General features: G+C 46.5%; 9 protein-coding genes across 9 annotated transcripts; 4 read left to right on the top strand and 5 right to left on the bottom strand.

Moving 5' to 3' along the window:
• Positions 1-1,470: 1,470 nt before the first annotated feature.
• On the top strand, positions 1,471-4,806 carry F5891DRAFT_1245689 (uncharacterized protein; the record flags this gene model as incomplete). Its single annotated transcript, XM_041369799.1, is given in 14 exon segments — positions 1,471-1,527; positions 1,581-1,904; positions 1,967-2,185; positions 2,259-2,441; positions 2,504-2,596; positions 2,619-2,701; positions 2,791-2,809; positions 2,829-2,966; positions 3,130-3,290; positions 3,440-3,443; positions 3,488-3,667; positions 3,716-3,913; positions 3,973-4,308; positions 4,444-4,806. The coding sequence occupies 14 exon segments, from the start codon at positions 1,471-1,473 to the stop codon at positions 4,804-4,806; spliced, it is 2,358 nt and encodes a 785-aa protein (XP_041222311.1).
• A 1,769-nt stretch (positions 4,807-6,575) lies between these two features.
• On the top strand, positions 6,576-8,334 carry F5891DRAFT_1192618 (uncharacterized protein; the record flags this gene model as incomplete). The annotated part of the gene is made up of 5 exons (XM_041367624.1): positions 6,576-6,695; positions 6,759-7,205; positions 7,273-7,527; positions 7,578-7,706; positions 7,762-8,334. The coding sequence occupies 5 exons, from the start codon at positions 6,576-6,578 to the stop codon at positions 8,332-8,334; spliced, it is 1,524 nt and encodes a 507-aa protein (XP_041222310.1).
• A 1,145-nt stretch (positions 8,335-9,479) lies between these two features.
• F5891DRAFT_1192617 (uncharacterized protein) lies at positions 9,480-10,352 on the top strand (the record flags this gene model as incomplete). Its single annotated transcript, XM_041367623.1, has 3 exons — positions 9,480-9,683; positions 9,969-10,243; positions 10,319-10,352. 3 exons carry the CDS (start codon positions 9,480-9,482, stop codon positions 10,350-10,352), a joined length of 513 nt encoding a protein of 170 aa, XP_041222309.1.
• Positions 10,353-14,365: 4,013 nt separating this feature from the next.
• F5891DRAFT_1051945 (1,2-dihydroxy-3-keto-5-methylthiopentene dioxygenase) lies at positions 14,366-15,529 on the top strand. The gene is made up of 4 exons (XM_041362514.1): positions 14,366-14,770; positions 14,827-14,891; positions 14,944-15,071; positions 15,122-15,529. Exons 1-4 carry the CDS (start codon positions 14,526-14,528, stop codon positions 15,212-15,214), a joined length of 531 nt encoding a protein of 176 aa, XP_041222308.1. The 5' UTR covers positions 14,366-14,525; the 3' UTR covers positions 15,215-15,529.
• A 444-nt stretch (positions 15,530-15,973) lies between these two features.
• F5891DRAFT_573875 (carbohydrate-binding module family 13 protein) lies at positions 15,974-17,024 on the bottom strand. Its single transcript, XM_041372328.1, has 5 exons — positions 16,712-17,024; positions 16,612-16,649; positions 16,369-16,550; positions 16,158-16,289; positions 15,974-16,094 (listed from the first exon to the last, which is right to left on the bottom strand). Coding segments are annotated over exons 1-5 (444 nt in total). The 5' UTR covers positions 16,803-17,024; the 3' UTR covers positions 15,974-16,093.
• Positions 17,025-17,302: 278 nt separating this feature from the next.
• On the bottom strand, positions 17,303-20,134 carry F5891DRAFT_958141 (uncharacterized protein; the record flags this gene model as incomplete). Its single annotated transcript, XM_041375541.1, has 7 exons — positions 17,303-18,482; positions 18,534-18,635; positions 18,688-18,898; positions 18,950-19,526; positions 19,588-19,658; positions 19,790-19,863; positions 19,989-20,134. 7 exons carry the CDS (start codon positions 20,132-20,134, stop codon positions 17,303-17,305), a joined length of 2,361 nt encoding a protein of 786 aa, XP_041222306.1.
• Positions 20,135-21,790: 1,656 nt separating this feature from the next.
• F5891DRAFT_902552 (uncharacterized protein) lies at positions 21,791-22,374 on the bottom strand (the record flags this gene model as incomplete). Its single annotated transcript, XM_041373485.1, has 4 exons — positions 21,791-21,879; positions 21,937-22,117; positions 22,185-22,277; positions 22,330-22,374. Coding segments are annotated over 4 exons (408 nt in total), but the record flags the coding sequence as incomplete, so codon positions are not given.
• A 700-nt stretch (positions 22,375-23,074) lies between these two features.
• F5891DRAFT_573850 (uncharacterized protein) lies at positions 23,075-24,505 on the bottom strand. The gene has a single exon (XM_041372326.1). The coding sequence runs from the start codon at positions 24,384-24,386 to the stop codon at positions 23,424-23,426; it is 963 nt and encodes a 320-aa protein (XP_041222304.1). The 5' UTR covers positions 24,387-24,505; the 3' UTR covers positions 23,075-23,423.
• Positions 24,506-24,841: 336 nt separating this feature from the next.
• On the bottom strand, positions 24,842-26,928 carry F5891DRAFT_1051919 (pectin lyase fold/virulence factor; the record flags this gene model as incomplete). Its single annotated transcript, XM_041362513.1, has 16 exons — positions 26,562-26,928; positions 26,460-26,514; positions 26,382-26,398; positions 26,291-26,337; positions 26,194-26,237; positions 26,114-26,138; positions 25,971-26,058; positions 25,876-25,920; positions 25,770-25,824; positions 25,702-25,735; positions 25,563-25,643; positions 25,444-25,508; positions 25,328-25,397; positions 25,221-25,276; positions 24,986-25,134; positions 24,842-24,936 (listed from the first exon to the last, which is right to left on the bottom strand). Exons 1-16 carry the CDS (start codon positions 26,767-26,769, stop codon positions 24,842-24,844), a joined length of 1,134 nt encoding a protein of 377 aa, XP_041222303.1. The 5' UTR covers positions 26,770-26,928.
• Between the last annotated feature and the right edge of the window lie 761 nt (positions 26,929-27,689).

Below are 27,689 nucleotides of genomic sequence, written 5' to 3'. Positions count from 1 at the left end.
TCCGTTCTGAATCTCGTGTTTCCCTCACTATCACACATTTCTTTTTTGTTATATCTCGTTCATTAGATACCTAGCTACATCTATATATTTTTGTGTAGTATACATGCCTTAAAATTTGACTAAATGTTTCCAAGTCCACTCTGATGCCACGTGTGCCATGTGTCTTGATGGCTTTCTGGCCGAGTTTGTTGAAGACTTTAGCGAGTTTGTTAAAGACTTTAGCGAGTTTTTTGAAGCTTTAGCGAGTTTTTTGAAGTGTTCAAAACCTATCGTGAGTAATACTAATAACTACCCCAGACCTACCTGGCTAAAAAGCTTGCTAATAATTGCCGAAATACTTTTATCCCGAACCCTAGTCTAGTATGTCGGAGATTTTTTACCGGCATCATAATGGTCACGCGTTACAATCAGGCTCAAAATGATTTTGACCCTCATTACGACCTCATTACGACGCCTTAAGCGGAGTTTGAATATCATGCTGATGCAATTCTGATTCGGATTACTGATATGACTTATACCTAGGCGAGGCAACACATGCTGCATCAACGGTTCTGACTCTGTACGCCTCTTTTCCAGTCTCATTTGTCTTCTTTATTCTCAACTGAACTGAGCCCTGGACCGTCTTGTCACTTTGATTTATAATCTTATTCTCTCGCATACCATCGATAACAACAACTTTTGTTCACTCCCATCGTCTATCCGAAGTCTACAGTCAGTCCAAATGTCTTCCCTATCCAAAACTCGTCGTTCTTCTGCTCAACAATTCTTCCAAGCATATCCAATTTGTTTAAACGAAACATATCATCTCCTCAATCATTGTCTGTATTCCTGACAGGCTTTGACGCTTGGTCCTCGGTATGCACTCCGTTACTCGCAGCTTTACGCTCTCACTCTAATATTATATGATCACTATCAGCTTGCTCGTTGCTCGTTTGCTACTTGACATCAATGCCTAAGTCAAAACAACGAGCATCAGACCTTGTGACGTGTGATCGATGTGGAGTGAATGTGCATGCGCGTGGGTTAGGATCCCATTCGAGGTCTTGCGCGAAGAAGGAATGGGAACGGCAGGAAGATGAGGATTTTGTTAGCATAGTTCAGAAAGCCGAAAAGAAAGGTGAGCACTCGAATCAGTTGTCTTTCAATGACGTACTCGATAGATGGTTGATAATTTTTTTTACAGAACTTTGAAGGCAGCATCGCAAAATTCGTAATAATTTACAACATTTGGAGGATGCGCAATCATCTGCAGGTGAGCACTCATATTTTAACAATAGTACTATGGTTTAGAATTTTCTTCTCGCAACACAGTGAATGCCACTGCGATATGGGCCAGACATTGGTACATTTGATTCAATTTGATTAGTGTTATACTGAGACTAACAGTATCAGTTATGCGAGGGTCTTCACCTCGCCAATACCCTCCGGCGGACCCATTACCTGACTTCCACCAAACCGATCCTGGTCCCAATGAACCAGATCCTGGTCCCAACAAGCCCGATCCTGGTCCCAATGAACCAGATCCTGGTCCCAACAAGCCCGATCCTGGTCCCAATGAGTCCAATCCTGATCTCAATCAGCCTGCGCATGAGCTTGACGATATCAAAGTCGAGCATCATCCTCACAGCCAAATTCCTTCTACTGTGCATCGCTTCTCTGAGTTCTCTCGCAGCTGCCCAACAGAAGACTATGTACCTCGTAACGACTCGCCATGGGAGCCATTCTGCACACGGCTTGATTTCGAAGTAGCAGAGATTGCACTCGAAGCTGCGATGACAAAGGATCAAACCAATCGCCTTATCAATCTCATACATCGATCTGCTAGTGGCAATGACACATTCACACTGCAAAATCATGATGAAGTCCGCTCCCTCTGGGACCTTGCTTTGCAACATTATACTAGAGTAAGTGTTGTCTCATGTAGCTACTACTAGTACATTACCATAAGCTGATCATTAGTGCATAGTTTCAGAATGATGCAGTGTCTGTTCCCCTCAGAAATGAAGTGCTCGAATTCGACATGCACTACCGCCCTCTCTGGGATTGGGTCCTTGACTTGTTGCGAGACAAACGTCTCGCACCTCATTTTGTATTTGATGCTCAATGTCTCTCGAAATTCAACGGAGAAAGATTTGTACGTTTTATTGATGAACCATGGACTGCCGATGTGTTTTGGAAGGCACAAGTATGTTTCGACATTTGATCTATTGTTTGTTTCTTTAAATTAATAGTATGCTACAAAACTGTTGTAATTGTAGTCGCAGCTTCCGCCCAATGCAAAACCACTGGCATTCATCCTCTATGCGGACAAGAGTAAACTATCGTCATTTGGGAGCCAAAAAGGCTATCCAATCATTGCGCGCATCGCTAACCTACCGGTTCATATTCGTAACAGTAATACTGCCCTAGGAGGTGGTCGTGTCGTTGGCTGGCTGCCCATTGTTAGTATACTGACAAGCTTGTTCAGTTCATAGTAATGCTGACTGCCATTATATTAATTCAGATTGTTGAGGATCAAGAACATGCGAAAAAGAAGAACTATGTAGACTTTAAAAATGCTGTCTGGCATACATCCTTCTACCAGCTTCTGGCCTCGGTTGCGAAGCACTCAAATACAGGCTATTGGTTTGAATGCAGGAGACGGAATCCGACGTCATCTCTGGCCCCTCATTATAATCTTAAGTGTCGATTACGAAGAACAGTAAGTCATACTAGTACTACAAGTTAACTATTGTGAGCTGCTCATGTACAAATTATAGATGTATCATGGCATTGATCTGTGGGCTTAAGGGAAAATTTCCAGTGTCCAGTTTGTTTGGTTCCACAAGACGAGCAGTCCATTCTCCGCTACCCATGAGCTGCACACAAGCCACCAATCTGAAGACATACTCCGCACTGCAAGATCAAAGCCGTCTGAGAAGGAAAAAGAGGATCATCTAAAGGCTTTCTCGCTTCGAAACATTGAGGTATGCATTTCCCTCCCAACTTACCCTTCCTCTTACAATGATTGACTTGTATTTCAAACAATTCACGACCTCGTATGAAAAACTTCACTTCCTTCCCATTTTACCATTTCTGCTGTTATATCTATTACTATTGACAAGTTTGCTGATGTAATTCAATTGTTAGAATGTCTTCTCGAGAATCCTTCATGTCGATGTTCATCGTGCACTTTCTTTCGACCGCCTGCATACAAACAAGGAAGGATTATGGGGTGACCATTTGTGGAAGGAAGTAAAGTTTTGGATTTTGGACCTCGGGCGTGAAGCGGCTGTCAAACTCGATAAAAAGTATGTATTGTGGCTATAATACATTGACACTACTTCTGACTCAGTGTCTTAGCTTCGATGAACTTCCATGATGGCCTAATTTAACACATTTTTCATCTGTCGTCGCAGTTGATTTCACTGATGGTTCTGTTCTTGGTGATCTGTCCAAGGTTTGTCTGCACCATCATAAATGATTTTAGGTACTTACACAAACTTAGATGATCATTTTTGCGGCACAGGATATCCTTACTTCATCCCACTGTAAACTGGGACAGTTACTTCTTCGTTGCATTCACTACTACGTCGAGTTTGATATTTATGTCTCATTAGAAGTACATACAGAGGATACAATCGCAGCTGGAAGGCTGGCACTGCAAAAGTTCTCAGAAATGATGGATGTAAGTTGTTCCGATGTTTTCGATGACAATTGTCTGACTTTTCATTAGGAATATATTGCACAATCGCACCCTGAAACCAACAAAAATTGGAACTTTCCAAAGAAACACTTGGTCTCGCATGCATTCGACGATATTCTAGCCAAAGGTGTGACACATAACTACAGTACCAAGCCAAATGAAAAGATGCATGGCTCTTTACAAAAAATCTATCTTCAACGCACAAATTTCAAGAATGTTGCTTCTCAGGTTCGTTGCTTAACTATATTGTTATGCAGATTCAGACCAATAGTTTTTAATTGTTACAGATTCTACACTATGATGAATGGCTTCTAACTTCGACATCCATGTGCTCTGAACTCGACGAACTTGACAAGTACAATCAACGAGACACCTGTGACCCTGAGACCAACGAAGTACTGGATGACTCCGACGCTGGAACATCTAAATCTACTACTATTCACGCACATTTAGGTTCAAGGCAGGGTAATAACTCTTTTTCCGACATCATGCACTTGCATGGAACTGACAGGGCCTTCACCAACTTTCGGATGAAGCTAAACGACTTCTTAAATGGCTTCCTGCCACAGAATAACATTCCATTACCAGATGGAAGGTGCATTCACATGCAAGCAGAGGATACAGTACGTTTACTTTACATTCAATTGATAATACTGATGCATTTCTATCAGATAACAGAGTTTAGGTTCTTGCGGATCAATTATGAATCACTAGTCGACTGGTGCATGCACTGAGACCTACTCCAATGCAATCCAAAGTTCTATGGATCGCCGAGATATGACTGCGTCATCGTGAACACTGCAAACACACCATTCTTCGCTCGCCTCATATACATGTTCACTTGTTTGGTTGGCGGCACTGAATTCCCTCTCGCACTTATTCAGCCATATGACGTCGGTATTGCTAATAGTCGTCGGAGGCGGGATAATGATATGGGATTGTGGCGCATGCGAGCCAAACCTCGCTCTTCTTCTGAAATCATTTCGGTTCGGTCAATCGTTCGGGGAGCTGCTCTCACCAGAAATCCCGAAACAGATGGGGATTACTTCGTCATCCACACTGTGGACACTGACATGTTCCTTCGAGTCAAGGCACTCCAGGCTAGCGCTCAACCATTGTGAGGCAAGCTATTATTAGTATTGTTGGTACGTTTTTGTCTCCTCATCTTTCGCTTGCAACAAACTTTTATTGATATGCTCCTTCGCAGATCAATAACATGTACTAGTGGTAGTATTACAGATATTTCCCATGCCCTACCCACCCATTTGCACATTCCACACAGTTCTGAACGACACCCAAAGACCTCATCAGCCAAGATTCCCTGCAATTCCAGCAATTGAAGAATTTACGATGCGATGTGAGGACAGGCCTCTCGAGAACGACCTCACTTCTATTGTGACGCTCTATGATGGGCGCCTGAGCCTTATAATTGGCACTCTGATCGCATGCATCATGCGCAGGACGTATCTCTGGTGAAGAACTGGTACTTGAAGCACTTCCTCCTAACCAGCCAGTCAAAGTTCATATATCACATCAGAAGTTGTTCAAGTTGCTCAAGTGTTTCGTCCTCAATGAGCTCAAGAGTCAACCTGAGAATGCGATGACTAAAAGAATCTCTTCCGGCAGTTGAAGGCGACAAAGTTCTTCCAGATAACTCCCACCACCGCCCATCCTTGATCTTGTTGTCTTGCTTCATCGCACTATCATGCCCAGTAGCTTAGAGGGCCGATGTATCAGACTTGAAAGTGAGTTACTCCATATCACCTTCGCATCCGTTTGGTGATCATCACACTCTATTTACAGTTGTCAGTAGAAAAACACCTTAAATTTCCCTTGTAGCGCATTCCCACAAGCATCTACGTATCCATCACTCTCGACTTGAGCAGGCACTGGAAATCAGCCATCGGAGTCTTACCATTTGACGAATCCATCTTACGTTCGTCTTGTATTGTTGTATTGCCTCTAATTCATTGACTTAATATTGGTTTTCAGACACAGTATCAAGCGATGCTAGAACCGGCGCCTTACCCTCGAAGTCGAAGATCTTGTACCTACTGGGACCGCAGTATTCCTCGTATCAACACCATCTTCCAAAAGCATTGTTACACATTGTCAGCATATGGCTAGGTGGGCATCTCAGCGCCATGATGGAAAGTTCTGACAACTGAGCTACTGTGTTGAGGGTAGTGTTGCAATTGAACTGAGGTGACTTCGAAGTGAGTTCAATTCGGTTCAAAAATGAGGCTCGATTCATTTACACCTCATTGTAATAAGCATCAAATTAGGAACGAACAATCCTCAAACGTGTACTTTCAAGCTTCGGGCTGAGTCCATTACACTTCTATTTGTTCCACCTCGACCATCGAACCTAGAATAAACTCTCACCTCGATTCCGATCCGTTCAATTAGAGTATCTTGGAGCACACGCCCTTCAAATAAATTCCTCATGTGGGAGGCTCAGCTTGATCGGATAAGTATTTTCATGCACGGCAAGATGGCAAGCCCTCAACATTCACCGTTTTACAGACATAAGTGACCTTATTTTATCTGAATCGTAAGACTTGATCTGTCTGCATGATAGTGTGTAGACTTGCAACGTGTAATATCACACATTGACCTGCGTCATGCTGCGATAATGATTATGTACGTCTTCATTGCGTGTAATTTACCATTCAATTTGACTTTTTCGGTCACAGCCTCATGCCCTCAATGAGCCGATCAGCAAACCTGGACCACGTGTATGATTACATTGAGTTCACTCCGACACCACCCGACTTCAAGATTGCATAAAATAGCATCAACTGCGAGACGGCTTTGACTCGACACCCTGTGACCCACCCTCTCAGGTTCCAGCTCGTTGAGCATACTATTCCTCCCCGTTGCATAATAAATGTCTGACTCTGGCTCAAATCCAATATCCTCAAGTTCTGATTCAGGCTCAGACTCGGCGGATGAAGAACGGCCTGTGGCTCCACCAGGTGTTAATGCTTCTATCGAGCACTACCAAGAGGTACGCTGTTGCTTTCATTCAGATCATATATACTAAATTCTAACATATGCCTTGATACATTAGTATATTAAATACCTCCAGCTTCAACAAGGGTGGCTCCAGCAGCAGAATATGTCTCTGAATGAGAGCAACAACATTCTTGCTGTGCAACAGCTGAAACGTTCTCGCAAACGCCCATCATCCAGGGTACCATCTGTATCACAAGTATCTGTAGCGCCATCTGTGTCTTCTGCATCCTCCGTCGTAGCTTCTGACTCATCGAAGATGGGTGACATCGACTCGGACAAGCTTATTTTAAGCTTGGCCAAAAAGTATGCACTCACTACCGAGATGTTCCTCCCCGACAAGGTCATTTTTCAAACAGACTGTCCTGATCCTCTAGTCGATTTCTCGAATCCAAATCGTTATGCGAAGAGGTCTACAGAAAAGGATGCACTTGTTACTGAACTCTATGCATCCATTGACCACGTGTTGCATGCTCGGATGCGAACAAATCTGTTCTTCAACCAGGTGCGTAGTTTTTCCTACCTCAAGTCATTAATATTATCGTTATAAATTTAACCAAAACTTCATTTAGTTTGGGAGCGGAATGCAGCAAGCTCGCTCTTCATTCCTAAACAGCCTGCGTACCATTGCAGGTGGCATCTTCAACATGCCTAACGAATATTTTGTTTCCAAATACGACTGTACTTCCCTCCGGCAGGTCACAGACTTGATTGGATGGGAAGCAGGCAAGGGAAAGATGTATGATATCTTCAAGGCGCCAATACTTTACCCTGACCACATCGTGAATGAGAAGAAATTTTTCAAAAATTGGATCGTCATCGCAAAGGTAGTCTACTCATCAATAACAGACCCAGCTACTCATATGTTGTTTCGAAGGTTATCAAGGTTGCGATATGTGGAAAGATGTCATTGTATTCCAAAGCGCGTGGCGGACCACCTTCCTATGCCAAGATATGGAAGCTTACAAGCTGCACTCCTGGCCTGATTGCATTTGGCGTCACATCAGTAAGGTTTCAGTACTCTAAATTTATACTGAGCTGATACTCATCACGCCCTGTAGATCATATTCATCCTATCTCTGGACCAGGAATTTTCAGGCGATGGAGTTGGTGCTATTTCCTCGATCGCATATCACTCCGTCTTTCAGACAGTCAAGAAATTCTTCATTGTTAAGTGGGCCCACCAGCGCATCAAATCTATTGTCGACGAAATCAATGGATATGTCTTCGGTAGTACTGTAAAGATGCAGCCATCCGATGACACTCAGTGTACTGTGGAGCGCATCACTGAATCACTCGATCGCATTATGGCTGCGCTAGATGCCAGCGATTCAGACTCAAACAATGAGTCATTGGAATATGTCAACTTGCAAGAGCAGGCTAATAAAGATGTACACCTTGCCACTGTAGCCGCAGCGCCAACCATCGCAACCTTGCAACCTACTATGTTCACTGTCGACACTCCTCGACTTGAAGTTGCAGCCCCAGGGCCTGCTGTCATTCCACAACCTTCTATCTCAACTCCACCTATTCCGACACCCATGGCACCGCATGCAGAGACTTCGGCCAATCCCCAGGATCAGAGTGAGGATGCATTACCAGCCGCCGGGCTTATTGGTGTTGCCAAATCTTAGGCAAAGACATCCAGGGGCAAGAAGAAACCTAAGTCGTCGGCCAATGATATCACAACTATTTGCCGCTCCTCACGTCACACAACAACATGAAATTAGAGTCCCCTACCTTGTAGTTGTGTTCCTAGTCTTACTATCAAGATCCGATCACACAATTCCTACAGACACGAGATTTTAGCTCCATTGTAATCTGAGAATGTTTAGGTGTCCTTCGACTCGGAATGCATGCATATACTAGCCAAACGCCCCCACATACCCATAATCATGAACGGAGCACTGACGAGCGCAACACCTCGAATTTTGGCGTTGATCTTCACGCTGGACGCCCCCACATACCCATAATCATGAACGGAGCGCTGACGAGCGCAACACCTTGAAGTTTGGCATTGATCTTCATGCCAGACGCCCCCACATACCCATAATCATGAACGGAGCGCTGACGAGCACGACACCTCGAAGTTTGGCGTTGATCTTCACGCTGGACGCCCCCACATACCCATAATCATGAACGGAGCGCTGATGAGCGCGACACCTCGAAGTTTGGTGTTGATCTTCACACCAGACGCTACCACATACCCAGTTTGTGAATTCAGATGCGCCATATTGATAACCTTTCAGCTAGTTCCTAATTACCTTGTCTACAAGGTTGACACTCACAGCCGGAAAGATAAAGTTATGCGGCCGTGGGAAGCAATGGTCGATAAATTTACGATATTGTTACCTTGTATCACTGTAACTAGAACCAGTAACTCTCAACATCCTCCACGGTCTGCTTTACTTTCCACTGTTGCTCTGTCTCCTTCTCCTTCTTGGCCAACATTTATGGTCTGAATCAACCTGCATTCTTCTGGCGCTACCCAAACGTCCGTCTATTAATTTTTCAACCTACAATAAAACACGCTGACTCATTTTATTCGAAGTTACGACTAAGAACATCAACAAGAACAAGGCCGCTGGAATCTGCTAAGGACAGAATGATCACCCACCGGCTCCTGAACCCTCGCGATGTGTTTCGACCCGCAGGTCGGGGGCGAACACTCAACAGGTGATCACCCAGGAGGTACAACGTGTTCAGGCTGCTCAACGAACTTCTTTCCATCTCGTCTTAATAAAGACCGAGACACAGGAGGAAGTTCAAGACGATCGTAATGTCTTCTGATGCTCCCAAGACTGACATAGACAAGCAAACGCAACACGAGGCAGAAGTGGCGGCTGTTCTGGATGTCGATGTGGCACCTGAAGCTGACCTCGATGGTGACGAGTGTGGCGATCTTGATGCTGAGGATTTCGATGATCCATTGATGGTCAGCAAATATGTTGTCGAGATCTTCAAGTACATGAAGCAGACCGAGGTACGAGTCTCCGTATATTTTTATCATTCCGTTGTAATTGATGAAACGCCTTAAGCTTATAACACTTCCTCATCCGAAATACATGGCATCGCAAAAAGAGCTGGCCTGGTCGATGCGTGGAATCCTTCTCAATTGGCTGGTGTAAGTACATGCACGGTTCTGATTACTTCATGCGACTGTGTTCCTCTGCGTGAACATTGTCAAAAGGTTCTTGTCAGCACGCGTCGTCTCCCTCGCTAAACTTCAACTCATGGGCGTTACGTCGTGTCTCCATTGCTTCCAAAGGTTGAAGAAATTGTTGCACCATCCATCTCGCACTTCCTTCACTGCGCGGACTCATCCTACACTGAATCTGATATCCTTCTCGCAGAGCGGTACATCCTGAAAACAATCAATTGGAACTTGAGCTATCTGAACCCGATGCACTTCCTGCGCCGCACACGCAAATCGGATGATCACAATGGGGAAACACTGGAGTGGCGGTTGCTGGCCACGCCACCTTCCCTGCTGCTGCTGCGCCGACCTGGTTGGGACACCTCATTCTCGGCAACAATAAATGGGTAAGTAGTGTAATATGTGCCATGTTCAATGTTGTTGATAACATTTCCGGGTTCTAGACTCTGAATCATGCCCAGAGCGATGGGAAGCGGGCGAGCGGGTGTCTCTTAGCTAAGTTACTGGCCATTCATGCAAGACAAGGGAGTAGCTAGCGGCAGCAGGCTTGGACAGTGATGAGTATGAAACTTCGTAAGTCCGGTGACGTGCATTATCATTCAATATTCCTTCATCATGACTATCATTGTCCCAACACAACTGACGGTCAGCAGCAAACAGAGCAAGAAGGATGGGGGAGAGGGTCATTTTTACCGATATCATAATGTAGATTAGTATTTGTATTGACATCTCGCAATAACAATTGATATGCAATGCATGCTCATCACCACCTCATTAGGATGGCATTAAGACTCGGTTGATATGCATATTAAAACTCAGTGGGTACCATTAAAATGGGCATTAATACTCGGTGGGTACCATTAGAGTCTGTTCGGCCACCATTATTTGCGTTATTTGCGCAAGTTAGAATTTGGTTCTGGCTTTGCTAATCGTTGGAGCTTGAACAAGATGTCACGCTCCGATAACGCTTACCGTATGCCTTGTCCTACTATCAATACAATGCCTCTTGATCCTGATTACGACGAGGACGCTAACGAGGACGAATACGACCTTGTGGAGGCAGAGGAGATGGACCAAGATGCAGAGGAGAGTGATAAGAGGTATCTGGCATGCATCATGCAGATGGCCATGCATGCTATGCACATGGTCATTACAGTCCTCAACGCAACAACTACTGCGCTCGAAGCTTACTCAAACACCTACTACGACAAAGAACCGTATCATACCTCCGCTTTGTCAGGGACTGCATGGGTCACCGAACTTCTCACTGGACACCCTGAACGCATCAGATGCGAGCTTGGGGTCCACAAGCATGTTTTCTATGTGCTCATCAATCTCCTTCGGCAAGCAGGTTGCAGAGATTCCAGGCATGTACTGCTCGAAGAGCAGCTTGCTATATTTCTCTATGCGTCTGTCACGGGTCTCTCGATTCGCCATCTTGGTGAACGCTTTCAGCGGTCCAATGAGACAATATCAAAGTACATATATTGTTGCTGTCCTGGTATCAAGCTTATGTTCTTTCAGGTATTTTAAACAGGTTCTTTTCGCATTCTCCTCGCCACCGATATATACGACATATGTCTGCCTGCCCGATGTAGATAGCCCTCCTCCCCCCGAAATCACGAAAAACCCGAAGTTCTTCCCGTTCTTTGTTGATGCTATTGGAGCCATTGACGGTACACACATCGCATGCCATCCTTTTGGTGAAGATCGGCATGCCGCTCGGGATCGCAAGGGGAACTTCTCTCAAAACTGCCTCGCGGCATGTTCATTCAACCTTTCATTTACCTACATGTTGAGCGGTTGGGAGGGGTCAGCTGCAGATGCTCGTGTCTATCACGATGCTCGTACTACCAATTTCAATATCCCTGAGGGAAAGTATTATCTTGCGGACGCTGGTTTTGGCTCGTGTGATGAGCTTCTGGTCCCGTTTCGGGGCGTGCATTATCATCTTGCAGAGTGGGGTCGTGCTAATACTTTGTATGATGCATTCTGCTAGTACCATTCATACTTATGTTCACATTGTTACATAGGCCTCGTAATCGCAAAGAACTTTTCAATTTGCGTCATGCAATGCTTCGAAATGCTGTTGAGCGCATTTTTGGTGTCATCAAGCGCCGATTTCGTATCCTTCTCCTCCCACCAGAGTACAAAATGGACATTCAAGTGCGCATTCCTCCTGCCTTGTGTCTCGTGCACAACGTTATTCGAGTTCACGATCCAAACGACATGATGGACTATCGTAATGTCTTAGATGCGCACATTCTCACTGACACTGGAAACCTTGCTAATGGTCCTCCTACTGAGCACGCACGCACTCGTGCGAGCCTCCGTCGTGACCAGATTGCTAGTGAGATGTGGGAGGCCTACAACAGGGAAAGGATTCAGAGGGGGGAGCAGGCAATCATAGAACCACTAGTACTGTAGTCGCGTTAATACCATAGCCATTCGGACCCTCATCGATGACTATGATCCAAAGTATCTCTGTCAAATGATGACATTGTTGTCAGATTAAGACCAGATCCTCATCGATGACTATGATCCAAAGTATCTCCATCAAATGATGACATTGTTGTCAGATTAAGACTGGATCCTCATCAATGACTATGATCTATAGAAATAGTGATATTGCTTTGCTACTACAAGTACAATACAAGAGAACATGACACGACAAGAATCCATGTAACACTACTTTGAATGCTGCTCTAAAAACAACCGCCAAAGACTATCTACCTCAATAGCAAGATAAATATCAATGATAGCGATGTCGGTCTGAAATTTATTCAAGATATTGAGTAGTTGTACGTCCTCTAGACCCTCACTCTGCAACTTTTTCACTGCCTTCTGCCTGCGCAAAGGGATGGGATCTACTGATCGCGCCAAGGTGTTGGAGGTGTTGGCCTCAAGAGCATTGGCCGTGCGCTTGAACGTTGTGTTAAGACCGCCAATACTGGTCCCCATCTGCTGGATGGCCACAGGCATCGTCAGGCATGCAGACTTCGCCGAGTCTCCCGATTTCGTTGAATGTGGGGGGCGGGTAACGATATCAAGCGTACTTTCATCATCATCAATCAGCTTCCGTTTACCGGAAGCTGTTGATGATGGCGCACTAACACAGACCGACTCAAGGGAGGGTTGCTGTGCGGCATCGAATGGAGGGAGGCTCTCTGGGGTGAGGGGGGTTGCGCGCTGGCCGCCTGAAACAGAGCCGGGGAACTCGATCCCATCGAGCACATCTCCAAGGTCCATCATATGGACCTCATCAAAAGAAAGGGGGGTGGCTGCGCTGCTAGAAGAAGGCGAAGGAATGATGGGAGGTTGTGTCGCGATGGTGGCAAAGAACGAGTTGTTGTTACCTGACTTGACAGGTATGAGACCTTTCAGCGCCTCATAGTGCTTCCAACCCTTGTCCCGGAGGCCTTTGGCCTTTGGATTTTTCTATTGATTCATAGTAATTAGCATTGTCGTAGTAGTTTGATGCGAATTGAAATCACTTTACCTTCACAAAGTCAGTCCACATGTTTTCGGACTCTGGGGTGATCGAAGCTCCGCATTCCATGCTGTAAGATAGTCCGGAAGCATTGGCCACTTTGTCGACGACGTTGAATGTACCACAGAGCTGAAATTTGATCATTAGTGAGGGTACCAAGGCTGATATAGTAGTAGTACATACCCGCCCCCATTTTGATTGACATGCTGCCGCTGTTTTGCTTGCACCCGAGCAGGGGTGTTTTTCCATTTCAGCGGCAGCAGCAACCCAAAATGTGTGATCAAAGTTCATACCATCACCACCTTGTGAGCGGTTGGTGGTGACATACTGGATGAGGATGGTTTCATCTGCCTCTGTCCACACACACCGATCTCTCGCTTCCGTTAGCTCTGCACCACCACGGGCACTTTTTCTGCCCCGAGACATCCTGTAAGAGTTGCGATGATGGATAGATTGTAGACGGGTAACAGGCATGCCTACTACTTAGTATTGATTGATGGTCACACTGTGACCAGCACGGTCCTATGATTATGAAAGCAAAACATAGATTCTAAACCTGCGTAAACTGGCGCAAATATTGGTGGCCAAACAGACTCTAAAAATAGAGTGCTTTTTCTATCATGTGGGCGTATTGTAAATTTCAGCAAAGGTTAAATAAATATCATGACCCTGGGTTTCCGCCACGTCAGCACCCCGATCATTGGACACCAGGGCGCGCAGCACGTGTAGCGCATTATCTGTAGACTGTAGTCACATTGGATACATGAAGGTATGGTAGACGACTGGTAGACGTTTAACAGAATCGCTCAATTGAATCAGATTATCATTTAGAATTGAATTGAAAAGGTGCTCAAATATCACGTGACAAAACACAACGGGAGATTAGATTGTTTCAAACTTAAATGTAGAACTAGTACAAGCAGGGGAACAAAACTATTAAACTAAGACTCAAAAACGCTAGCGCGAAAATATCACATCAGAGAAACGTTAACCTACTAGAGTTGGCTTGGAAACAGCCAATGAACATAAAAATGTGAGTCTATGCCACGCCCCAGTCCTCGACTCACATCACCACGTAGTACCATCCCGCGGATCCCTTGTAACGATGTGACACGTGACAGTAATCATTGAAGGCACCTAGTAGCTTAGTAATATAGTCGAGGATCGATACCATCACCATGCGCGCCTTTTACTTTGATAACATTCCAGGCGATCAGCGGCTGCTGCACGATTCCGGAAACCCTGTATCGGATGATATCCTGAAATCTATCGGACTACTACACTGGCACATCCCAACGAACCAACAGAATCAGATTGATACTGTTGCAAAGGAAAGAAACTACAAGAACAGAGATACTATCACGATCACCAAGCAGGGCCTTGGAGATTTATACGAGACCAAGTTAAAGAGCTTTTATGAAGAGTACGCTCTGTTTTTCACAACATCCTGTCTGTACTCGGCGACAACTTGAAAACCAGGCACATGCATGAAGACGAGGAGATCAGATATATTCTCGAGGGCAGCGGATTTTTTGATGTTCGAGGTGAGCAGAGAATCACATATTCCATGCCATACTCTGATAACTCGTCATCCAGAACATCCCACGGATTCATGGATTCGTTGTCAGCTAGACGCGGGTGATCTCTTGGTTCTCCCTGCTGGCATCTACCATCGATTCACTCTTGACGAGAATAACATGATAAAAGCTTTACGTCTCTTCAAGGTCCGTATTTGCCGTTTTTTACTGGTGGTCTTTACAAGAAACCTTTACAGGATGAGCCCAAGTGGACTCCTATCAACCGCGGCGACTTGACAGATGTGAACCCTTACCGTGTCGATTATTTGAAGAGTATAGCTGTTACCTGATTGAAGCGGGCAAAAAGGATAGTGCGTTCCGTGGAATATTTCCTGGGGTATACCAGTGCGCCCATGTAATGGAGAATCGTGTAACGATACGAGTGGAAGTGTAATCAACAATGAGATTTGGATCTGATGGGGTCCGATTCCTCGTCGTTCCCCCAGTGACTGACTTTGTACTGGGACTATATCTACGAGCAAGTCAATTTGTCGTTGACAGCGAATTTCTAATTTCCTCAGGCTGTTCTCTTCTGATGCGACAATTCTCCAGGCGCTGGGTTAACCGTTCACGCGTGGTACTACATGTATCAAAACGAAGATCTAAGTGGGACGGTAGTGAAGAAGTTCCACTGGACAGCAAGGTCTCATCGTTTCCCGTCGGTGACATCCGAGTGGATCTACGAGTTCGACCTTAGGTTGCAATTTTTCCACGCTAACGGGGTACCATTCTTGGATATCATGACAAAACGCCTTTCAGACGAAAGGACTTCTCGCATACATACTAGCATGCGGACAATCACGGAAACATAATTTCAAAAGCGGATTATACCTCCGAGCACTTGTACAACCAACCAGGCACGCCGGTTGTGCCACAGCGATTATGTCCTCGCAACGTATTAACCATTAGCGTCTGCAGGTTTGAGCGACCTGCCCGCCATTACCAAGTACTGTCGATCGAAGAAACGTGAGACCGCGTGTATCCGTGATGAAGGGAGACAATCGCAATCAACCGCCATGCTCTCGGTCACAACTGCATTCAAGCCAGCGGAGATTTATGTCCAGCAAGATCATCAATTTGACTAGACAATATTTTGTTTTCACCAGTATTCTGTTATACATGACAATTCACAGTGCACAGAGTTCTGCTCTTTTACGCTCTAGAAACGATCTGATAATTGTCAGTCAGTACGATGCGCTTAACCTTGACAGTCGTCAAGCGAATCAAACACACCATTTACGCTCGACAGGCGCCCAAATCTGATTGGCACCATGCCACCTAGTCCAAAGCTGAATTGGTGTGCCTTCTGTCGCATTTCCTTTGTCGGACAAGTCTACGCTAAATTTATGTCCATGGAGCAATATCCTGCCAAGGGAAAGAAAAAATAATAGACGATAATCAATCCACCGCCAACCATACCCCACAACTCGAAAGGTATGCGTACCTGATGCCTTCGACGCCTTCCATGTCAGAGTTTTTGATGTCCCACTTGAACGGGAACGAGACAGCAACAACCCTGGTGCCATTACCAGCATCGTTGACATCGCCTTCGATCCCAAGATATTTGTCAGCTCCGACAGACTTGATGGACCAGGTGTCATCATTATGATCATGGTGGAAGATCCACTGCGAATAGTCCAGTTCATCAGTGTAATCCTTCCTGCAATGATTACTGATAACACATTACCGCCTGGTTGGGACCATTGTGGTCGCGATAACCGATCACTACAGGTCAACCCAACGTCAGCACTGACTTGGATGGAGGCTGGAGCAGGGATAATGCCTACTGGAGTAGTTGTCGGCACCAGAGAGGTCGATGACAGTTCCTCCCTGGCAGTTTCTAAGGGTGTAAATGCGTTGGTTCTGAATGCAAGCCATGGTAGTGCGTGCTTAGAACGCTGCTAACAGACTCGTATTTATACCTGGCAGAGCAGTATTACGTCGACGATCAACTTGGATATGAATCTCGACCCTTTAGATCACCAAGCTCCAGTCACGAATCAATGCTGAAAGGAGCTTGTTCGATCCGATCAGTTGGATTTTATCAGCAAGACGCCGCTATCGATGGCACTATGACGAAAGATCAAGGGGTGGAATTCTTCTTGCGCCTTGCGCCGAAGGAACTAGGCCCGCACATGAGGCTTCATGCATGCTCGTGTACAAAGGCAAATACAAGGGCGTCATGTCGACAGCTATGTTCACGCCAAGTTGGAGAATCGAGATACTATCAGAGAACTTATCGGCAGTCAACGATCTCCAATAGAATATCCAAGGCGCGTAAGTATTGATGAGATCCTATATATACAACAAATCGTGAAATCTCGCAGTTTTTTGTACCCAACTCACATACATTGACGAGAACTTTTCACCTCAACCGATCATACAAGGGACTTGCAGAGCATGCCCTCAAGTCGACAATACTCAGGCACGATAGCAGCGTACGTCATGAACGCGTCTACGTCTGCCTCAGCGACCTTCGCCAACCCAATCTGTGCCTCGGCATCAGAAGTAGGTAAGGCAGTTACAGGAGTCAGGGTGGTTGTCTGCGGCACAACAGCTCCAACTCCGCCACCTGGACTCCCTGCACCCGAATTAAGATCGGGAGTTGTGAATGTAGTCGAGGGCCCCATAGATCCACTGCTCGTCACAGTATCAAGCGTAGAACCTGTGAGCGTTCTCATGCGGCTGATGTCCCTGCCAAGATCCCTGTCTGCGAAGCCACCTGCAAACACTGAGGAGGCGAGCATACCGCCTGCACGTTCCATCTCCTCCACTTCTTCTTCCTCTTCCTCGACAAATACAGTGGAACCCAGTCCCGAGCGATGGCCGTAGGGAGTACTAGTACCGCTGTTGGCTCCACTGCCTCCGTTCCCACCCACAGGAGTATTCACATTGGTCCGCAGCGGGGTACCACTGCTTGCGACCCAGCGTTTTCCATGTAACCTCCTAATCTCCTCCTCAAATCCGCCGAGTCCTCGACCGGTACTTGATCCACCAATAGCAGAACTACGTTCCTTTCCCCATATCCACCGCGCGAAATAAGCACCCCCAAGTGATGCACGGCCAGGGAAACCAGCAGCAGGTGCGTTGCGGTGGGGTACTACTTGAGCAGAATCAACCTGGGTACTGGGCATGAATACGGGTGCATTGAACACATCGCCTGCAAGATTTGCAACGGAGGGGAAGTTGGCAGCTGCGCCAGTGACGAGTATTCTTGCAGGGAGGGGGGAGTAATCATATGGATCGAAGGAGAGTCCAAGGCTGGATGCGATGTTTGAACGGGGATTCTGCCCTTGTGGCGATGTAGGACCAGGTGTCTGGGCAACGTTCCCCCGAGACCGGTTGTTATTCGAACCAAGAACACCGGTAGCAATCATCTTTGACCATCGAAAGCGGAATGAGAGGACCTGGCTCTCTAGAAGACACCGAGGGTTTGCACGAAGGTCTCGGAACTCGTTGACTTTGATACCAGTCTCAAAGCGATAGATGCCTTTGACGTGTGATAGTGGGTAACTGTCGCCCTGTAGAAGCCAAAAACTGAAGAGCTTATCATCGAGCCTGCAAAGAATTTCAGAGAAATCATATAAATACTCGTTGACATGAACGTACCCTATGGATCCACCAGGTGGCACGATGGCAACTAGCCGATCAAACGCACTCCAACTCTTGGTGTACATATCTCTTACAAGAGCACGCGGAACGTCAGCGTTTCTGCAAGCAAACGTGAGAAGCTGTGAAGATGTGAGGCTATGTGATTGCATACCTGCTGCTCAACATGGCGATGTATCGTCGCTTTTCGCTGGCATCCTGAGCAGGATGGGGGAATAGGCTGTAAAGTCGAGTTGGTAGGTAATGTTGAGCAGGAGTAATAAGGGTATCCATTGGTCCAAATGAAAGCACTGCATCTCCAGGAGATGGACAGAGAGATAGGTATGAGGAAAGGTAATCAGAAGTGAAGGGAGTGACGATCGTATCTGCAAATTTCATCAGTGGGTTGCACACACATTGTAGCAAATGAATCTCACCGGATTCGAATCCGTATCGTTCACATAGGTATCGCGAGATATGGGCCACTTTTCTCCCACTAGCGACCTCCACGTCGCCCAGCCATGTTCGGATTCTCCGACCTTCTTCCCGACTCCCACCTACGATCTCCAAAACACCCTCGTCCCAGCGGCCCAGTCCAGGCGCACCTTGTGTGCCAGCACCAGCACTGACATGCACCCACATACCGGTCGCGCAGGCCTCTGACTCTCCCATATTTACCCACTCCCCCACGACCATACTTGCAAGAAATTGGCTGGCAAGCTGTATCTTCCCCGTTCGTGACCAGACATCAGATGTCCACGATTCGCGAACTCGGAGGAGTTGGGCAGCTAAGAGTGATGCGTTAGCGCATGTGCCGACGCGAGCGGCCATGAGGTCTGGCCCCCCAAGTAGGGCTTCGAGGGCGAGGGCATGGGTGTGTGCGGATGTATCCTGAGCGACTGGTGTATTCGGTAATGAGAAAGTGTTGGGAGGAAGTTGAGAGTGAAACGGGAGTCGCGGGTCCAGCGCTGGAAATGAAGGAATAGGTGTCGATTTCCACCACACGAGAGCATGCTGTAAAGTTACATGGATCACATCAGGACGGACTCTTCACAGCTTAATGCGAGCAAGTCACCTGAGCACAACCGCCAATTGATTTTATTCTCGTTAGATCGTGATTCCTAGTCAATTTTTCCAGTAAAAAGTCTGTTGCCGGTTGTGTTTAGGGGAGAAGTAAACAATGTTCCCGCGCACGTGGTAAGTGATCGGAGAAATACCCAAAAATCCAAATTGGTTAAGTCGAAGCAAAAAAAATTTGCTTCCGCCAGTTTACGCACCAAGAGCCTTGACCCACATATCTACGGGCGTGGTGTATGCATCTCCTGGAGTAGTAAAAATCCCTCCTTGAGTTCTATTAAAATATTAGCTCTCCAATAAAATGACTTTAGAAACGATATGAAGAAAGCATATGTCGCAACAATTGGGGATCCAAGTTACTGACAGCGAGAAGAACAGAATATACACGAGAGCACGTACTGATATTCAGGTAATTCGGTGTCAAAATCAACGCATTCTACTCCCACAAGCTCCAAGCTCTCATCCACGATCGAAGCGCGCAATTGATCGGTAGCAAGTTCAAGTCCGAGAAATAGCGCAGGGCCTGTCTTTGGACCTGGTGCCATCGTTGACCGGATTAATTGAAGGTTCAATTAGGAATCGGCGTCGTGATTGCGAATCTGTAAGATGGAGAAGATGATGGTATCGGGTATAACAAGCAGATGATGATATATATTTTTTCTGGAAAAAGTTGCAGGCAGGTCACCTGGCCCCGATTGGCGACGGTGGTCGTGCGGTCGTGAAGATGAAAACAAGAAGAAAGCAGAGAAGAAGACAATTATGAAACGATTCCGATGAATTCGATTCTCAGGCTCGCATTCGCTTGTCCAAGTGTAGGAGTATACATTGATCTGGACAGCCCGTTCCCACGCCTTTATGTATTCCAAACGTATTCCCCTACGCGATCACAAGACTTGCTTAAGCTTGACTTGTTGCTCGATCTCATCCATTCCCGCCAACTTAGGGCCTCGCAATCGCCAATATCAATTCTGGCAGTGAGATATATACTACGACGTGGCTCGGGTCAAGCTACGGATATTGATAGATCGCCCCTTCCTATCGACCACCAACCTCCCAACGCCCACGATTTTCGTCATCATCGTCGCGAGTTCGAAAGAACTGACATTAGATGAACTGGAAGCATTCTGACAGTGCTCGGCACTGGCTTTACTTTATCTATCTGCCTGTCTTTCCATAAATCCTCCCAGGAGATGGCCTGCGACTTTCGAAATGTGTTTGCTAACTAGAGTCTTCATGTAGATTTTCTGGAGAAAGATGATGACCCAGCTCGTCCGAATATCTTACAATCGAGTCACCGATGCCTACCTCACAAATGCTTGCATAGGTAAACTCTGAATCATCATGAGTTATTTGGTACAAGAAACGCGCAAGTAAAAAAAAACAGGATTATCATGAAGCGCAGGAAAGGAAACAGGTGTCGTCTAGTAAACTGTTCGGGAAGTGGCGGAACTGATTGTTGTAGAATGAGTAGGCGGCCCTTCTTCTGAGTCAACACGTCTGTGGGGTGAACACAGGAAGGAGACTATCAGTATCTGTACTACATAAACGGATTTTATCAAACCACGGGTTCCACAAAGAACGAGGCAGAAAGTACGGAACCAGTCAGGGTGATGCTCTATTCGGTATCTCCAGTCGGATGTATGGTTCGTTGGCAAAACATTGAATGGCAAGCAATTCCAGGATATTGGACGCGAGGTGAGTATATGTGTCCTGGGACATTCAATATAAATATTGTGCTTGACAAATGGACTGTGATATGTCAGTCACGTGTTTCCAAAATCAACAGGGCAATTCACCCTCCTGCGCAAGTCGTCTTGGTGATTCTTGAAAATTCTGTAATTACACAATAATACACGCAACAACAAAAATACAAACAACGAAACTCATCAATCATCAATATGATGTAGGAAAATCGGATGTGAAGAAAACGAAGGCACAAAAAAACTAGACCTGGCTCATCCATGCTCTACAGCGGTCCAAATCGTCCTGGTTAAAACGTTAGGTAGCTTTCCATTAGGCCGAATATAATGAACGACACTCACATCACATATTTGAAGAACATCCTTTACATCCAAAACGACATCCTTCACCATATCCATCGCTTTGGATACATACACCTGCCAGGGAACTTGCTTGGTGGTGTTTTCTAGCGTGCAACTTAACGACGGAGAGCAACGACACCCGGAGTTCCGTGCTGTAGCTTTGTAATAGCGAGCGATGGCAATGATGAGACCGTCGATCACGGCAGAGGCAGTTAGCAGCGAAATAGGAAACTGTAGGACGTCAGGTTCTGGAGCATGGTCAAACTTAATGCTATAGCTGATAAAATATGATCAAGAGAGGGTACCTATTAAGGCGTCAAACAGCCTATCCCATATTTCAGCTTGGACCGATTTCCAGCCATCCTTCACAGGTTCTGTAGCCTTCCGTAGCGTAGGTAAAGCTAGCCAGAGTTCATCCATGAAACCTTGCGGTGTGATGCTACCGATACAGAAATCGAAAGCGGCAAGTATATCGCGTTGTGAAACCTGATGAGTAACCATAGCATGAGGAAAAGAGACCGTATTAACGCATGACGAGTCAATGGAATGATACCTCGAGGTCCTGATATGACATGGAATGCCGTGCTAAATCCAAGAATTCGTATGCATATACGGGACTAAGTGGGCACAAGAAGTCACGATGAAACTGCCAAATGCAAATAAGAGTTCTATGAATGTTGATCTACAAATAGTCTTACCTTGACACACAACGCTAATGATCCAAGAGCGGTATCCCATATAACCGCCTCCTGACCATCTTGCCAATTGTCTGACTCGGATTCGTATCTGTTTACCTGTTCTCCTTTCACTACGACTGTATCATCAGATGCAGCATCCAATTCGTTATCCCAGTCTTCGCCGGTGGATTCGTCATCGCTATCTTCCGAACTCGATGCCCTGCTATTTGTCGAAGAGTCGTCGCACCCTCTTGAAGATTGGGCAGGCGACGCAATCGTTGATAGGTTGATACTTAGTTTCTTATCTGCAACGCGGAAGAAATATCTATGAAAGAGATGAACCGCGTGAAACCTTGTGTTTCGACAGGTGTCCAATTGGTCAAAAAGGTCATCGATGTCGACGCTGTCATTTCTCATCGGAGGGATGTTCGGAAGGACCTGTGAGTTTGTCAGCAAGCTCAATTACAAAGGGTAGATCCACTCATGCATCCAACATCCAACCAACGACTTCTTTGCGGAAGGAATCGTCCAGTCCGAGCGCCCTTGACCATTGTTCGCGATTTCGAAACTTTTCTGTGCCCAGAGATGGATCTGACTTTTGACTTGCCACGGATTCGGATTCAGAGACGGAAGGCGAGTCGGCCCAGTATTCGTCGTCGGAAACAGAACTTTCACTCTCGCTTCGGTTCGAGCAATCATCAGGAATTAGAGGAAGGCCCAGGCCATCGCTTTCACGCTCTGCTCTTTCTTTCGTGAGAAGAATCTTGATCCGATCGCCCGCCCAATCTTCCTCACACTTGATCATGAAAGGGCTAGGAGACCTGGGAGGCGCGATGATAGGGACAGGTGGTATCCTCGGCAATTGTTTAGAAGGCGCGCGGACGGCGGGAGTACGCAAAAGAGGGTTTCTCTTTGCACGAAAATAGCTAACTGTGTCAGGAAGAGGTGTGATTGGTACAGTAGGGGGGCATATAGGCGAATCGAGTTGAACTGTCGGGTAGATGGTTGGAAGAGGCGATCCAGTTGAAGGGTTCGGTCCGTCCAAAAGCTGTTTTATTGCGCGTCGTCAACTTCCACGCGAAGAAGCATACACGAAATTTTGACAAGGGATCGTTTTAACGAACCTTGACTACGTCCTCGTCGTCCCTATCAGTAGAAGTTTGTGAAACAAGAGACTGGGCTCTGCGTAGACTGGCTGGTTCCTTGGCCAAAAAATGTGTCCGTATCTTGGGTAGATCAGGACGATCACTAGCTAGACGACAGATCCTAACTTTCTTTATTGGAGGTTCCTGCTCCACATATTCTCCTAGGTCCTCAAGTGGAAGAGTTCTGCGGTTGTTGAAATGTCCTTCGCTCGAGTCGCCAATGATCGATTGGGGTCCTGGTAGTGACTTTGCTATGCTCAAAGTTTTATTGGTTCTTGGCCGACTCGATGGATGTACCATGGTATGATAAGAATTCGAACGCCGCTCAGAACACATTCTGCCGTGGCGCGCAAGGCCGGTCAACAAAGGAATTGAGGGCTTGACCATGGACTTCTTCTCCAACTGGAATCTGGCGGAAGGAGCCTCAGAGGTAAATTGAACAAACGGCATATGTTCTGGAGTGTTGCCGAGCAGTCGACGTTTCGTTCTTGAGCTGTCCGTAATATTCGCAGACTCCGCTTCAGCATGAGCAGGTGAACCTGGGGGGTATCTGCAAGAGCCCGAAGGGGAATGACAGGTCGTCTCCTCATTTTTGTCTTCGTGAGGAAGAAGTTCTGGGTAGGCAATCGGGGAAGAAGAAGGTGGTGGTGGGCTTCCAGATATGTCGTCCAACTCGTGTTCGTAGCCGGGAGTGACTGAAGAAACTGGACTAAAATCAGAAGGCAGGTATCCAGTGTGGATATATGCGCGTAAATTGGAGCTCGTAAAAAGTTCGGTGAGGCTTCCTTGGCCAACTAATGAGATTCCGATGCGTGGTCTTGATATATCGTGATAGACTTCGGTACCAACTGACGGAGAACTGGATGGCGTGCTGATGTTTCTTGAGTGACTGGAAGACGTGGATATCGAGTGACAGATGTTCGACTTCTCCATGCCAACCTCCTATCTGGCTACAGTTGAAGTATCAAAAGATGCTTTACAGCTGTTCAAGAGAAAGACTTTGGAAGCTTAAGGAGGATTAGAACAACCAAACATGAATGCTTTCAAGCCTCTTACGTACTCCTCTAAGAAATGGTAGGTATGTTTGATCAACTTTCTCCAGACTCGGAGTTCCAATTTCTAAGTATATGTATATCACAAACGACAGTGCAACAAGAATGTGTAAAAAAAAGAGCAATATCTGCATGTAGCTGTATGTTTTTGTAACCACAAGAATGCTAAGCGCCAGCTCACTAGAACAACTTCCAGTGTGGTGAGTCTAGTCTAAGTCAATATGAGTCTACGTTACATAACAATGGTTGAGTGACAATGGTGAACCACTATATAGTTCCAACAAGCAAGAACGACAGGAGAAGTAGAGTGTATAAATCAACATAGCGTGAATCACCTCACCGTGTGTCAACGAATCCAGCAATGAGATTATTGTTGACGATGGATCCAGCTTTACCACCACTTGTCTGCAAACCAGACCAATCCCAGTCACCTATCATCGTACGTCAGAAATGGACTGACAGAAACTGTAACTCGTGTACCTGTGCACGATCCACTTCCACAGTTCACTGCAACCCTGTAAGCGCCGCGGTTGGCCGTCACAGAAGTAGTGCCATGGTTGAAGTTGATATCCTGAGACAACCCGTGAAACCCTCGTCCACGTAAAACTGAAAGAAAACATACAGAGATACTGACCCCGTTCCCCGGGGTACCCAGGTTGGTGGGATAGCTCTGTAGATATGTGATATGATTGACGACAGGAGAGCGTGGTAAAACACGCGTACCTGGGTGATCAGAACACCAAAACCAGTACAGTTGGTTGCAGTATTGTCCTACAAAAAATTCAATCCAGAATCCTCATCATCATCATGAAAACCACTCACGCTATACGTAACGTTCTTCACTATACTGTTTGTCGCAGATGCATCGGTCTTGATACGGAACGAGAATGCGCTACTCGTGTCAGTACGACTCTAATTCACCATTGTGCCGTAGTCACCTGCTAACAACATGGTTTCCGATTATCTTGATATCGGAGACGACGGCGTTTGATGAGATGGAGCCCTAGACGAGGAATATTTCAATAATTGGGTTCGCAAAATTGATGAAGTGACTCACAATGGAGATGCCGTGACCATATTCACAGTAGTTGTCGGCAAATGTGATATTTGTTCCACTGTTGATAGCTAAACAATCGTCCTGCAAGAAGAAACACCTCATAGGCGAAGGGACGTGCAAGGTCAATCGTCAGACGGACCTGATTGAGGACAGTGCTGAATCCCCGTAAGTGCCTGAGTCGGTCGAGTAAGTAGAGGATAGACAAACAAATGTTGAATGAGTATATCACTACCGCTAACATCAAAGCCGTCGGTGTTGTGTGCTTGTCGGCCAGCAAGTTCAAAACTGTCCGATAGATGAACGCGTCACTTACCAGCAGTGGCGTTTCCGCTTCGCGAGTTGGGATAGTTACCCTGCACTGTTCTTGACGTCAAAATGAGACACCGCTGATAACATGCAACTACCCACAATCATCGACAGTGGCGCCAGAGATAGTGAGAGGTCCTGGATTTGTGATCGCAAAGGCGGAGGAGGGAGAGTTTACGACATAAACGTTCTGCGTAAACAGTTAGCGATCTGCCTGGAACGGCCGAGGCGATTCAAGCGCATACGTTCAAGGTGCCCGAGATTGATATTCTGGCAGACGTAAGATTAAAAAAGAATGTAGCACAACAGTAATCAATGAACTTACTGCATCATTGGGTGTGGTGTTGTGATACCGGCACCTTGACCATCCTGTATCAGTATAAGATGAAGCAAAATCCTCGCGAGTGAACCAGCATATTTACCCAGTAAAAAGGTCCTCCACCATCCCACCTCTGGTTGTTTCCATTGACTGAGAACGTTAGGGATTGCCACGACTTCGAATAAACCACCTACAAGTAACATCATTCCCTCTGTTAAGACGGCCTTGATCAGGTTCTCTGAGCCACTTGGAGTAGCAGTGCCTGCACTCACATCACCCGGAATAGGGGACCGGCCCAGCTTAAATTTCCGAACTGAATCTCGCCCACTAAAAAGAATCAGGATGCGCAAAGCGAAGTATCAGATCACGCTCACAAACGTTGACAGTGGTACCGTCCAGCAGCTGCAATTCGAACTGTTTTTCCACCAGGGCGGTGAATGCAATTAATATTGACCGTCGTGCATTGGATAGCACTGCTAACGTGTCTAAGGATGAGATTTTTCCGACGCAGCTACTGCTGCTGGCTGCAGCGACTGCAGTAATGCCGGCCACGAGGAAACCAAGAGCTAACGAGGGAAACATGTTGATTAATGTGAGCGAGTAGCCTATCCTTAAATCTGGCAGAGGATACGGCCATCGGTGAAGGTAAATTGATCTTGCACGCAAGCTCTATTTGCCGGTCTTATGTGTGGGGTTCGTTGTTTGGGCAGTAGGCAGCGTGGGCTGTGGAAGGCGGGGGTGGCGTTTGTTAGCCTGGTACCCCTGCCACTCATCACTTTGCACGGCAAAGAACAGCTTGCGAGAATATTCATCCTCTATCGAGGCGTCTGAAATAACCGGTCTGTAGTAAATGAGTCCGTGTGTGCTGGTGTACCGCGTGCCTATTAGGGAGTTCCTAAGGAGACACAAGTCTCAGAGATGGGTTTCGTCCAACGAAACCAGGTCTAATAGACCACGAGAATATCGGAAATGTGTAGACTGCAGCAATTTTGATTGTCGCTGGTCTCCAATAATGGTACTCAGAGTAAAATGGGAATTTTCAGTAAAGCTCGGTAAAGCTCGGTAACTTCGGTTAGAAACTGACAATTCGGGCAGGAACAACACGCATAGGACATGCGGCACATCGCATAGTTTCGGACTTCGAAAACTATGCCTGTCATTCGACCACACGTCCTCGTCGTTCTGCACGCCTCAAGCGTTTGCAGCCCAAATCTATGGACTACAACCAGGACCCGTCACCCGTGGCCGAGGAAAATCTCGGAGTACTCGAGTAACGATCATGCTGCCCAGGCACCCAGCTCGTCGTGCAGTGGCAGGCGGACCCCTCTCACACCCAGAGGGTTATCGAGTACCTCCGCAACCATCCAGCAGACTGCCGAGTTCTGTTCTTTTCGGACGGGAAACAATCGCATACTGAGGGTGATCGCCCATCGGGCAAGGATAAACTCTCGGTTTGCTCTGTCGTTGCCCGCCTGTTTTCCAGGCTGATCCTAACTATGCGG

Source organism: Suillus fuscotomentosus (genome assembly GCF_016647785.1).
Source record: "Suillus fuscotomentosus strain FC203 chromosome Unknown F5891scaffold_52, whole genome shotgun sequence".
Classification (NCBI taxonomy): Eukaryota; Fungi; Basidiomycota; class Agaricomycetes; order Boletales; family Suillaceae; genus Suillus; species Suillus fuscotomentosus.
Note: the sequence above shows the minus strand (reverse complement) of the source record. Positions and strands in the feature narration are given on the sequence as shown.

Coding starts and splice junctions, on each gene's coding strand:
- F5891DRAFT_1051945 (XM_041362514.1), top strand. CDS start 14,526: ATGCGCGCCTTTTACTTTGATAACATTCCAGGCGATCAGCGGCTGCTG. Junction 14,771..14,826: donor TTAAAGAGCTTTTATGAAGA/GTACGCTCTGTT, acceptor CTTGAAAACCAG/GCACATGCATGAAGACGAGG. Junction 15,072..15,121: donor AAGCTTTACGTCTCTTCAAG/GTCCGTATTTGC, acceptor AAACCTTTACAG/GATGAGCCCAAGTGGACTCC.
- F5891DRAFT_573875 (XM_041372328.1), bottom strand. CDS start 16,802: ATGGCTTGCATTCAGAACCAACGCATTTACACCCTTAGAAACTGCCAG. Junction 16,551..16,611: donor ACAATGGTCCCAACCAGGCG/GTAATGTGTTAT, acceptor GACTATTCGCAG/TGGATCTTCCACCATGATCA. Junction 16,290..16,368: donor GAAGGCGTCGAAGGCATCAG/GTACGCATACCT, acceptor TTCCCTTGGCAG/GATATTGCTCCATGGACATA.
- F5891DRAFT_573850 (XM_041372326.1), bottom strand. CDS start 24,386: ATGGAGAAGTCGAACATCTGTCACTCGATATCCACGTCTTCCAGTCAC.